Below are 12,899 nucleotides of genomic sequence, written 5' to 3'. Positions count from 1 at the left end.
AGGCGACCATGAAATGATAAGAGTTCATGATTCATCTGTGGGATACACCCCCTGCCCCTTTATCACTAATTATCACTAGTGAGGTAACATTCCCTGGCCCCGGGCTGGGATCAGCACCTGGTGGCCAGTCAGGGTAATTCACAGAGGGTGTTTCCCTCCTGGAACATGTAAGAAAGGAAGGGATCAAATAAAACCTTGGTTAAGTTAATTGCTCAGCTGATTACCCAACTCGTCTGTCTTAGGGGGCTTTGGATATTGACTGCTTAACAAAAGAAAAGGACTCAGATTTGATTTTACATTTTTATTGGCTACCCTTATCAACAGCAGCCAAGAGTATATAATATAAGATAATGCACAGTAGCACTGGTTTATGATTGGACTGAGAGAAACGGGAAAAACTGGTCCACACGCGAACCATCCAGGTTTTAAGAATCACATAACACATCTATAGCAGAAAGCAGCAAAATTCCCATTCAACAATTATCCTTTGACTTTGTTTGGAATTTTGACCAAGTCCTTAAAGCAGAAGGAAAACACTCAAGCCCATTAGTAAAACTCTCCACTCTTACTTGATTCAACAGTGGAAAACAATTCTAGGCTAATGCATAAAACAACTTGAGCAATTCCTCACATGCCAACCCACCATAGTCTCCTTCCCAATGGATCTGTTGTGGTTACCCCTTTTCACCAATATTCACACCAGTTATATTAACTCAGGATCAGATAAACACTCCTAACCACCTAACAAGAACATCTATTTTTTTATGACAGGCTTTCACACGAAGTCTTATTTGATGTCTGTGTACACCTAGAACTCGACAGGCAGCGCGCAGCTATTAACTACGGGGATAAACAGTGTTCAGGACTTGTAACGAGTTCTATTTAAAAGCTACTTTACAACAAACTTTATCAAAACAAGGGCACAAGCTCTAACTCTGTGACAATCTATACACCACCTACACAAGCATGTACATGTCCTTAGTAATGAGGTACCCAGCTGAGGAAGGAGTCAAGTGACTGATCTGGGTCCTTGCCAAAGAGAAAGGCTGTATGTTACTTATTACCAAATCTTTGCTCAACTGTCAGCCTTCAGCTCCGTTACTGATCACAGCAGGGCTGACACTGCAAACACAGGTGGAGTGTAGGACGGACATTGTCTTTTCCGCATGTGCTAACAAACAACCCAAGCTGCTGGAAAAGAGAGAGAGATAGTTAAAGGTGCCTAACTGAGGGTACTTAATGTCACCCGCAGTGAGGATTCCCAGGTCTTCTCCTTTTCTCGGCTTTCAGGAAGTGATGTGCTGAAGGAGGCAGGCCATTTTATCCCCTTTCTGCTGTGAGTTCAATTTGGTTCCTCTGCTTGGAGAAGCTGGCATGGACCAATCAAACGGTGACCCAGGCTTGTGATGAAGGCTGGAAATGTCCAACCAAAATGAAACTTGTGTCTTCTCGCCACCCAACCACAGGCACGTCTTGTGAGTTCTTACATGGGGGTCTCAAATTCCAGTCTCTTTTGTGCAGAACTCCTGGTGTCACATCAGGTTGTGTAGGACAAATTAGGCCATAGCCAGGAGTACGACCATTCTGGGACAGCCAGTGAACACCTGCTGCTCAGCTCGGCTCAGCAACCTCCTTTCACAGATTGCTTTCCATGGGCCCCTCTTGCAATGCACTCCGATCACCACTGCACGCTGTGCTGGCCAAGCTGCCGTTTGCCCTCGGCACTTCGCTGGCTGCTGAAATGTTTAACTTTCAAATGGAGTTTTATACAAAGTCTTGCCACATTGTTTGAATGTGTTGGAACAGTCCAGTCTGCAGGACCATGGAGCCACTTGAACTGTTGTTCTCCGGCAGGCTGGAGCAGCTCCATAAACCTGCCATCCTGGTCTCCTTATTTTACAATTGTGGCAGGATCTCTGTGTGTGGCTGAGCTGGGCCTGTGCTGCATTGATCCAGAAGCTACATTGCTGATTATTTAACTCCGTGACCAACTGTTCTTATCAGACATTTTTCAGTTTCATCCCCTTTTATTTCCTGCCTCTCCCAGCCCAGGTGTATTTCACGTATTTGTGGTAACATGAGCGCGCTTGATGGAAAATATTATCCTTACTTCTTACTTTTATCACTAATTAAAAAAACTCAATACGAATGCAACCTCTTCATTTTCCTAACAGGATCACCCCTCAGCAAACCCTGGCATAATGTTCACAGTGTCTTGCCCAAAGCATTACCAACTTCTAGCTGACTTTCCTTCTCAATTTAACGTCATTTCATCAAAATATTTTAATCCGTCTAGTACACCGTGAATTCCCCCCATGTGGAGGGAGGATTTCAATTGGATTTTCCCACCCCAGGAGAGTGCTTGAAGCACTAAACTGTTAGAGAGGCGCCACCACTGTCAGTGACTGGGACATGGGTGGCCATGCCTAGCAGTTAGAGCAGGATCAGGCCCAGTGGTTGGAGCAGGCATCAGTAGCCAGGAATCAGAGCCCAGGCTCAGAGCAGGAGTCAGAGGCCAGATGCCAGAGCCCAGGGTCACAGCCGGAGTCAGGAATTGGAGCTGAGGGTCAGAGCAGGAGTCAGAGGCCAGATGCCAGAGCCCAGGGTCACAGCCGGAGTCAGGAATTGGAGCCGAGGGTCAGAACCAGGTTACCTGGCGTGAGGCGAGGCTGGGTCCAAGGCAGGAATTGGAGCCGAGGGTCAGAACCAGGTTACCTGGCGTGAGGCGAGGCTGGGTCCAAGGCAGGAATTGGAGCCGAGGGTCAGAACCAGGTTACCTGGCGTGAGGCGAGGCTGGGTCCAAGGCAGGAATTGGAGCCGAGGGTCAGAACCAGGTTACCTGGCGTGAGGCGAGGCTGGGTCCAAGGCAGGAATTGGAGCCGAGGGTCAGAACCAGGTTACCTGGCGTGAGGCGAGGCTGGGTCCAAGGCAGGAATTGGAGCCGAGGGTCAGAACCAGGTTACCTGGCGTGAGGCGAGGCTGGGTCCAAGGCAGGATTTGGAGCCGAGGGTCAGAACCAGGTTACCTGGCGTGAGGCGAGGCTGGGTCCAAGGCAGGAGCAAGGCTTGGAATGAGCAGGAGCCATCTCAGCCGCGGGTGAACGCTCTGAGCAGCTGCTGACCTGCTGCTGTTGCTGGACTCGAGAGCTGCTCTGTCGACTCTTCCAGCCAATCAGCCGTGGAGCCAATTAGGCAGCCTGCTACAGGCTGACTGTGCTCATTAGCTTACCCAGAGACTTGCTCTGCTGCAGATCCTGATCCCTGAGAGCCACCTCCCCCTCCATCCATTTTGTGTGGGGTTAGGTGTGTCCTGAGAACACTCCTGGATCAGGCCCTGCAGGCCAGACACGAGGGAATGGAACCCTCTGGGGTGTCGGCGTGAGGCAGGTTCCCAGGTGTGATGCGGCTGTGTGCCTGCTCACTGGCAGAAACGTAGGCACCTGGGGGCTATAATGGTGGAAATGTAGCTGTCGAGGGACTTTAGGCACCTACAGGGTCAGGTGGCAGCTGAGCGGTGGTGTTCTGAATGCCCAGGGTGCCCCATGCTGGACTTGGGGGGTTAAAATGGCACCTAACTCCTTTTCATGGATCTAGCCCTGAAGATGCAGTTGTACCAGACTTCACAGGGGTTACTTACAGACTCTGTTTCACATGAGGCCAGGGTGAGTGCGCCAAGCAGAGATACTGGGGCATCGTCTTCTTCTCAGAATATTTCTCCTAGTTTAGAGACCAGCTCCATCCCAGTTAGTTTTGCCTGAAAAGAAACCATCTAACCTGACATATAGTGTTGGTGGAAGGGACAAGCTTTTGATAAACTACCTTCAGCCTTAAACTACCTGAAGGGGGTTCCAAAGAGGATGGAGCTCAGCTGTTCTCAGTGGTGGCAGATGACAGAACAAGGAGTAATGGTCTCAAGTTGCAGTGGGGGAGGTCTAGGTTGGATATTAGGAAACACTATTTCACTAGGAGGATGGTGAAGCACTGGAATGCGTTACCTAGGGAGGTGGTGGAGTCTCCTTCCTTGGAGGTTTTTAAGGCCCGGCTTGACAAAGCCCTGGCTGGGATGATTTAGTTGGCAATTGGTCCTGCTTTGAGCAGGGGGTTGGACTCGATGACCTCCTGAGGTCCCTTCCAACCCTGAGATTCTATGATTCTTTGATTCACCAGAATCCCGTCTGATCTGATCTGGTCGGTCTCTCTGCTGTTTGTCAGTTTAGGGTGTCGTTTTGTTTTGGCTGGGCTCACCCACGTCTAGAGATTCTGACAGGGCTGGACCAGGTGTGTCTGGTTTTCTGTGGGCATGCATAGCCGGTCTTGGTGCTATTATATGGACTATTCAGCTCTGGGTTCAAGAGCCTTGGTCAGAACTTTCTGAGCATCTTCTGCAGCCTCATCCAGAAAGCTCTGCAGCATGTAGCGCGTGGTCATGAAAGAAATCCCCCCCCCTACCAGGGAGCCAAGGCCTGGTACAAAATTCAGAACAAGTTCCACCACCATCAGTGCTCCACAGAGAGTTCTGGAAAGTACAGTCCATACAAACTCTTTTGTTATGGCTGAGTCCAGTGGAGACTTTTTGATAGCAGATTTCAGCTCTGCAACAGGCTTGCCAACCTGCTGAGCCAGTCTACCGAGAGACTCATCATCCAAGCCAAAGGCCATGCAGTAACACTTCATGTGAAAAACCAAGATGGCTACATCACAGGCGAGAGAGAGGCCTGGAACAGGAACAGCACCAATAGCACATGACAATAGGGCAACTGCCCAAATATACTCCTGCAGTTCAGCCTTTTTCTTCTCCAGGATCTTTGCTGAGATGTTGGGCATGGCCAGGATGAAAACGTGTCTCTTCTGAGCATCCAGCTCATTCTCCAGGGTCTCCTGCAGGAGCTGGAAATCATAGTTGGCCAATTCCCAGCTGGAGAGCAGGAAAACCCGCGGGGAGGCCTCACCTGCTTCTCTCAGGTTCTCTATGCAGTCCTCCCTGATCTCCTGCAGGGTTCTCGCCTCATTGAAATTCTTTTTCCTTTTTTCAGCATTCAAGTCAATATCCACTTTGGAGCGCACGTAGTAAAACCTCTTCGCCATCTTGTGAATCTCACGGGCCAGGGTGGTGTCGTGGGAAGTGAAGCGCGTAGCACTGACGATGATGAAGAAGTCGTAGTTGTTGAATTTTACCTGATTAAGATATTTGTCTGCCTGAAAGCTCGGTGTCCCAGTACCTGGCAGATCCCATATTGTCACATTTGGGAGTCTGGGGTGTGGATAAGCCGTTGGCTCCATCGTTGTTTGTGTCACCCCAGTCTCAGCAGCTCCTTCATCGTCATCATGCAGGCCCCGGATGGCGTTGACCAAGGATGATTTCCCTGCACCTGACTCTCCCGTGATGGCGATGTTCAGTGGGGTGTTTTCTAATGACTCCAGCTTCTTCTGAAGTTCAGCAGCTGCTGCCGTGAGGTTTCCTCTCCCAACAACGGCCTTCAGTTTTTCAATTTCTCTTCTGGAGAGTCTACCAGCCATGGCAGCCTTTGGTGGTGGCTCAGTTGCTCTTATCACAGATCTTAGAAAAAGGAAAAGAAAAATTCCAGTGATTTATTTTTATCAGGATAAATCAAATCAACCCCTTTCCTTCAGAACCTGCGACTGGCTGGGGGAAAGGTTCATGTTGACATCAATTTTAACTGTATGAGGTTGTAATAAAGTTTAACACAGGCTGATTTTCCTAGAAGCAAACACCCAACCTTTAGCAATAGCAAATGCTCTGGGATGTTTGATTAAATTAAAGGGGGGAAAAGCAACAGTTAAGTTCAGTTCAAACCCACCTGCTCAGTACACTGTATTTTCAAAACATTCCCATACACACACTGCAGCTTGTCCCTAGCATGACCAGATGATGAACTGCAGTGACCCTGCCATCTCTTCCCTCTACCCCAGCTGAGCTGCAGGGAAATGATCTACCAAAGATCTCCAGTGGAATGGTGCTTCACAGCAATTACAATACCACCCTACAGTGATTACTTTGAAAGAAGCCACAGAGACATGTATAGAAAGTACAGTTGTTGCTTTTAGTTTGTAATCATGTACTACATAGAATCAGGGGTAGCCGTGTTAGTCTGTATCCACAAAAACAACGAGGAGTGCGGTGGCACCTTAAAGACTAACAGATTTATTTGGGCATAAGCTCTTGTGAAAGAACCCACTTCTCCATATGCATGGAGTGAAAATACAGGCATAGATATATACTGGCAAACAGGGCCGACGGGGGGGGGAAAGCCGGTACAAATTACGGGGGCCTGGCGGTCCGGAAGGGGACCTGGCTTCCCCCTGCCCTCTCGTCAGCCCTGTTTAGCCGGTCCGCCCTTGCTGGGGGGTCCCGAAAATTTTTTCACCGGAGCCCGAACCCGCTCTCGGTGGTCCTCCATGAAGAGAAGGGTGGAGAACCAGTGTTGACAAGGCCAATTCAGGCAGGGTGGATGTGGTCCACTCCCAATAATTGATGAGGAGATGTCAATCCGAAGAGAGGGAAAATTGCTTTTGTAGTGAGCCAGCCAGTCCCAGTCCCTATTCAAGCCTAAATTGATGGTGTTAAATTTGCAAATGAATTGCAGCTCTGAGGTTTCTCTTTGAAGTCTGTTTTTGAAGATTTTGTTGAAGGGTGGCTACTTTTAAATGTGTTATTCATTGATAAGTTATTTTATTAAAAAATAAAGTAGAAGGGGGACCTAGCTCTAATCATTCTTGGCCTCATTAGCATATGTAGAGTATGTGTGAGCCAAAAATCAGACCCCCGAATTTTATACATTTTTTAGTAAAGGAATCCCCACAATCAGTTGAGGCAACCCATTCAACACTTTAAAAAGTTGATTTTCTGTTCATATGAACTTGTTCTGCACCAAATCTGCGCAAAAAGTTCCAATACTTTGTAGTTTTAATGTCTCCATTTCTTATCAGTTTTACAACATTTCTTAATGGTGATTGCCAGTATGCACTTGCTACCCTTTTTGGCCCAAACAGTTTTGCCAATATTTGGGATCTTGCCACTTGCTTCCATTAGCAGGAGACCTTGATGAAGGAATCAGGTATTTCTTTGTTGCAGTCCTGATTCTTTGCAAAGAATGTGCACGAAGGGCAGGATTCACAAGGGGGAAGTTAGGCATTGCCAGGCTCAGCATTGCAGCACCTAACTTATGTGACCTGCCACCCTGTGAATTCACAGCCCCGAGTCAGCTGCCCAGGCTCACACAATGCCTGGCGAGAGTCAGGAGCCTAAAAAGGGATTCACAGAAGCCCCTGCTACATGGAGCTCCCAGATCCCAGTACCCCTCCCTGATCCATGAGGATGGGGGAGAGTCTCAGCAAGAGATGCTCTCTGCTAGCTCTGAACAAGGAGCTTTATTAGAATAAGGGGAACAGGAACATCCCTACGTAGCTACTCCATCGGCCACGCTGTGTCTCCTAGAGCCTTCTCCTGCCCCCACCTGCCTGGCTGCCTGCTGCTACTGAAACCATAGTGCATGTATCCTCTCCCACCTGGTGCCTCCCAGTCCTTCACCTCATGACCCAATCTGCCCCTTGCATCCATCAAGGAGTCTATTGGTAGCAGGAGGGACCCAGGAGACTCCATGTAGCAGCCATGGGAAGATGGTGGGTGGCCGGGATGTGGCAGTAGCGGGTGACTGGAGGCTGCTTGGGGAGGGAAAGAGGCCAGTTGGGGTGGGGGTGGAGGTGGGGCTGGAGAGGACTCCAGGAACCAGTCCTGAAGTACAGGGTGTGGGGAGGACACGTGGGTGGGGTGGGGGAGTTTCCAGGGACTGATTGGGGTGAGGGGCATGAGGCCGTGGTGGGGAACTCTGGGGACCACTTGGGGGTGGGGGGCACAAAGCTGGGGTGGGGCTGCGGGGAGGGGATGCTGCATTTGGTGTCTCAGCACAAGGGGATGCCATGGGACCCAGTTGGGCACTTACCAGCCTTGTTGTCCAGTAGGCCTGGGACCCACGAGTGGTGGCTCCAAGGCCCGCTGACCCTGCCATCTCCAAAGAAAGTGGAGAAGAATTTGGATTAGGGCCCCAACAGTGCTGCCCTCTGATTGGGCTGCAGAGTGAGCATGTCAGACCCCATAGCTCCCTGATTGGCAGGGCAGGGCAGGGCATAGTGGAGACACATGAGGCTGTCCTCGGGGGGGTGTAGAGACGTCCCCCCCGAAATGTTGCTGCTCCCCCCTTCCCATCCCTGTGCTGCTGCCAGTGAAGCTGCGGCTGACACACTGTGTCTCGCATCCCGGCCCAACTGCCAGCCCCTTGCTGGAGGAGTCCTGCACTGGGGAGCGGGCACAGCTCCGCACGGCTCCAGCCCCAGATTGACTTCAGCCTGAAAAGCATCTGGCAGGCTGGATTTGGCCTGCGGTCTGCCTACTGACTCCCTCTGCCTTCCCATACCCTGATCTCCCTTGCGACCACCTGGATCCCCTCTTCTACTTCCCTTAACCTTTCACCTTCTGCTGGCTTGTTCCCTTCACAATACAAACATGCTTTAGACCCCTCCCTCCTTGCATCTCCAACACCTCTTCATGGGGGTTCTGCTAGCTGCTCAGCAGTATATTTTCAGCCACACAAACACACTTAACACAGCTTTTAGAGATTTCACTCTTAGTAGAAAGCAACAGAGGGTCCTGTGGCACCTTTGAGACTAACCTGTTAGTCTCAAAGGTGCCACAGGACCCTCTGTTGCTTTTTACAGATTCAGACTAACACGGCTACCCCTCTGATACTCTTAGTAGAGAAACCTCAGTGTTAATACACTCAGAACGTGTAGCCCAAAGTTAGTCTAATGCTCAGATCTAAACATCAATGATTTCAGTTTTGCAACATATAACAAAACTCCTATTGGAATCAAAGCTAGATCTACTTTTATACCCTGAGACTACCAACACCCTTCTTGTGACCATATTTATCACCAACCTCACTCTCAATCCATTTGTCTTTGGAACCCACATAGCTTTCCTAGCGAGTGCTACTAAGTTGAGGGCAAGGCCCTCCATCTTAAAGTGCCAAGTACAGTTCCACTGTCCTTGATTCACATAACCAGGATAACAATGCTTTATTACTCCTGCCCCGATAACAAAGAGACTGGGGATCCCACAGCAGCCAAAGTGACCATTTGGGCAAGCAGTCCCATCATGCTAGGCAGGGTGGGTGTGTCCATGCAAACGAGATCAGCCCCTGAAGTCCTTTTCCACAGCTCACCACCAGATGTCAGGGGAGAGCTCATTCTGACTGTGCTTACAAACACAAATTCCACTGTCATGTCTAGGCTAAGGACTCAAAGATCTACCTCTCTGCTCCAGACCTGTCTTCTTCTGGCCAAACTAAACTTTGATTAAATTGTTCATAGTCAAATGATTTAAATCAGATTGTTTCTTTGCCTCCAAAATTTTTACAACATTCAGCTGCTTGATCCCCTCCAGGCTCTGCAGAGTTAACTTCTTTTTTTGTCCTTAAATCACTTGTTTATCTTCCAAAATGACACCTTCATCAGCTCAGAAATCACCATTTCAGGTACTGTTCCAGGGATCTGAATTCCCCATGCCTGGACTTACTGCTTCCCTTACTCCTGCCCCTCTGCCCCTCAGGGCTCCCAACAAGTTTTCCAGTCTCTTTATCTGTTGCCTGCCTGCTTGTCTGGACCCAATCCTGCTTTCCTCACTGAACCGTCCTTTCCCATGGGCACAGGCTTTGTCCTACTACCCATTTAGCAAGGAGGGTGAGCTCCTCAACTAGCCCCCACCCCTCCTGGTCCCTTTTCTTAAACATTTCTCTCAAAATAGTGAGATCACAACAATATCACTCACAGAAAAAATACTACTGCCCAAACTCCTATGTCCTTCAGAGTTGGGTCTCACACAGAAAATACCTCCTGAGACTCCTATATCCTTCACAGTTTACTCCAGTGCTGGGTTAGAGCGAGAAACTCTAAGTTCTCCTCCTATTTTACTCGGCTCGCTACGACCGAGGGTGCGCACACCAAATTCTATAATGATCGATCACTTTGTTTTATGCAGACTCTTATATTCTTACAACAAGCACGGCATCTCACCTTGTTCCCCCACTGCAATTCTCCACCAAAAATGTTATGCTTATAAGAAGCACATGGAATCTTTTTCAAGGGGATAAAGCAATAATTACAGCCATGGAACTGCTGTCCTTCGAACAATCATTAATACAATCAGCAAAGAATAAACTCAGAACAATTTCTTCTTACTAATTGAAAGCTAGAAAAATGGAGCATAAAGCAAAATAAACAAAGTGGGGTATAATTTACTCATGACAATTTCTCCCCATGAGGCTTTTAATAGAATCATAGAATATCAGGATTGGAAGAGAGCTCAGGAGGTCATCTAGTCCAACCCCCTGCTCAAAGCAGGTCCAATCCCCAGACAGATTTTTGCCCCAAATGGCCCCCTCAAGGATTGAGCTCATAACCCTGGATTTAGAAGGCCAATGTGCAAACCACTGAGCTATCCCTCATCCTACGTCTTTGCAACCATCTTCTCTATTGTATAAAACATAAGTTGCTTCTCTTCACTTTTAAGGCTCTTCATGAGCTGTCCCTACCCTACATATCACCTCTCATTCAGTATTAAGTCCCTGTGATGAAATGCGGATTTGGGTAATATTGTTATGATTCCTATGCGTACCTCAGTTTCCCTCTGTATTTTGCATTGCTATGCACAGAGTGTAAAGGGTTAAAAAGCTGTTCCCGAGTCTTTGGAGAGGACAGAAGACCTGAGGTGTATGTGTGACTGTACAGGCTGGATGGTAAAGGGTCATTAAAGGATGGGCTGAAGGGGAAGAGCGTTGGCCTGCTAAACCCAGGGTTGTAAGTTCAATCCTCGAGGGGGCCATTTAGGGATCTGGGGCAAAAATCTGTCTGGGGATTGGTCCTGCTTTGAGCAGGGGGTTGGACTAGATACCTTCTGAGATCCCTTCGAACCCTGATATTCTATGACCCGTATCAGTGGAGAATGTGGAAAAGCAACGAGAGCCCCAGTGACCAGGATGTTCACAACTAACACCCAAGAGCGCGTGCGCACAAACACACACACGCCCCTCAGGACAAAGATTGGGGGCCAGAGATAGAAATGGAGTCCTTATCAGCACGGCTGGCTCACTGCAGTGGCTTGGCCAGATGGACAATGGCTCAAACTTTCCCTCTCTTGACTAAGCTAAGGACTTTTGCATTCTGTAGATCAGGGGACTAATCAATTGTTACCAGCCCTTGTGGCGCTGTGGGGGTCCTTGGGTTAACAATCTCTATTGCTCGTTTTCAGATGTCAGAGATTTGCTGAGCTTGGTGTTCTGGAAGGGCAGGAGCTATCACTGGGAAACCCGAACTCTGCATTAACCACGTTTTTTTCCATTTCATATATCGCTGCCTACCGCCCTGCACCACAGCCCCTCCTCCCTGGACATCCCCAAACTTCTTCTGTCCCCGACCCCAAAGCTCGGCATCCCACACTGAGCCCCCCCATCCCACTCCCTGCACCACATGACCCCTACTGACCCCTCCGTGCAGCACAACACCTCGCACTGAGCCCTGCACCTCACTCTCTGCAGCACAGCAGTCCTTAAATGTGCCCTACCCACCCCCTGCACCGCAGCGCCCCCTCTGGACGTCCCCAAACCTCTACTGAGCCCCCGCCCTGGAATTTTGGACCCCCTACTGAGCCCCCATCCCCGATCCCTGCACCGCAGCACCCCTTACTGAGCCCCCACCCCCTCCGTCCAACATGATGCCCTTAACTGATTCCCGAGACTCTACCGCTGCAGCACAGATCCCCCCCAGACCTCCATCCTGCTGCCGGAAGCCCAGTGCTCCCTGCTGAGCATTCGGCAACGTTCCCTGCAGCATAGCACCCCCTGTGAGCCCACCAGCTTCTCCTTGGAGCAAAGCTTCCACTACTGAGCCCCACACCCCACTCCTTTCAGCACAGCGCCCCTAGTGAGACCCAACCCCATTTCCTGAAGCACAGCACCCCTATGGAGCCCCACACCCTGCAGCAGAGCACCCCCTAATTAACTGCTGACCTGCTCCCTCCAGCACAGTGCCCCCTACTACACTGTGGGAGGCATGTCTCGCTCTGTTATACCTCATCCCCTCCTGGTTGCAGCTATGGTTTAACAAGCCCCAACCCAGAAACGAATCTCTCACCGTTAGCCCCTAAACTCTTCAGTTCTTCTGAGCTTTATTGATGTAGAACAGATGGGCCAGTCTCCAGCTGTGTGATCTCACCCCCGTCTCCTCCTTATATACTGAACTGAGACATTGATCTGATTAATATCGAAAGGAAGGAAGCAGGTCACAGATGGGCTGTGCAGCTCCCTGCCCTACAGGAGAGACTCCCTAGCAGGCCTGTTTCCTTTCTCCTTAGACGGGGTAAACAGTGTCATTGCCTCAGTCACATTACCACACAGCTCTTTCTAAACAGGCACATTTATTCGTAAAGTAAAAACATTATAGAGAAAATCTATTAAAAACAATAGAAGAATCTACTCACATGCTAATAAGCTCCCCAGAGATCCCCCAACTCCAACAGGAGCTGAGCTCTGGCTGGGAGCAGCCCTTCAAACCCCACCCACGGGTTTCTCTGGGGTCACAAACTCATAACAGCTTTTGCTCAGAATAAGCCCTGAGTCTTATGGGCCTCAGCAGGCTTCATCCTTGCAGCCCTTCCCTAAGGATTGGGGAACCCTTGGCCCCACGGTCCCATCCATTTGCTGGATCTGAGAGGAGGCCCTGAGTCAGTGAAAACTCAGGTTATTTATCCCCAAAATTCTTTCTTTGTCTGTTGGCCACTGGAGAATCCAGATTGAACCAATGTTTGTGAAACTCTGCAGGTGGTGGTGC

At 49.5% G+C, this 12,899-nt stretch overlaps 1 protein-coding gene across 2 annotated transcripts; it reads right to left on the bottom strand.

Moving 5' to 3' along the window:
• Positions 1 to 286: 286 nt before the first annotated feature.
• Positions 287 to 12,366, bottom strand: LOC135976870 (interferon-inducible GTPase 5-like). Of its 2 annotated transcripts, none has more exons than XM_065574576.1 (2): positions 12,204 to 12,366; positions 287 to 5,556 (listed from the first exon to the last, which is right to left on the bottom strand). In XM_065574576.1, exon 2 carries the CDS (start codon positions 5,514 to 5,516, stop codon positions 4,332 to 4,334), a length of 1,185 nt encoding a protein of 394 aa, XP_065430648.1. In that variant the 5' UTR covers positions 5,517 to 5,556; positions 12,204 to 12,366; the 3' UTR covers positions 287 to 4,331. The 2 variants fall into 2 exon arrangements, with proteins under 2 accessions (XP_065430648.1, XP_065430649.1); XM_065574577.1 differs by lacking the exon at positions 12,204 to 12,366 and adding an exon at positions 7,961 to 8,621.
• Positions 12,367 to 12,899: the final 533 nt, after the last annotated feature.

The sequence above is a fragment of the Chrysemys picta genome, chromosome 20, assembly GCF_011386835.1.
Source record: "Chrysemys picta bellii isolate R12L10 chromosome 20, ASM1138683v2, whole genome shotgun sequence".
In the NCBI taxonomy this organism is placed as follows: Eukaryota; Metazoa; Chordata; order Testudines; family Emydidae; genus Chrysemys; species Chrysemys picta.
Note: the sequence above shows the minus strand (reverse complement) of the source record. Positions and strands in the feature narration are given on the sequence as shown.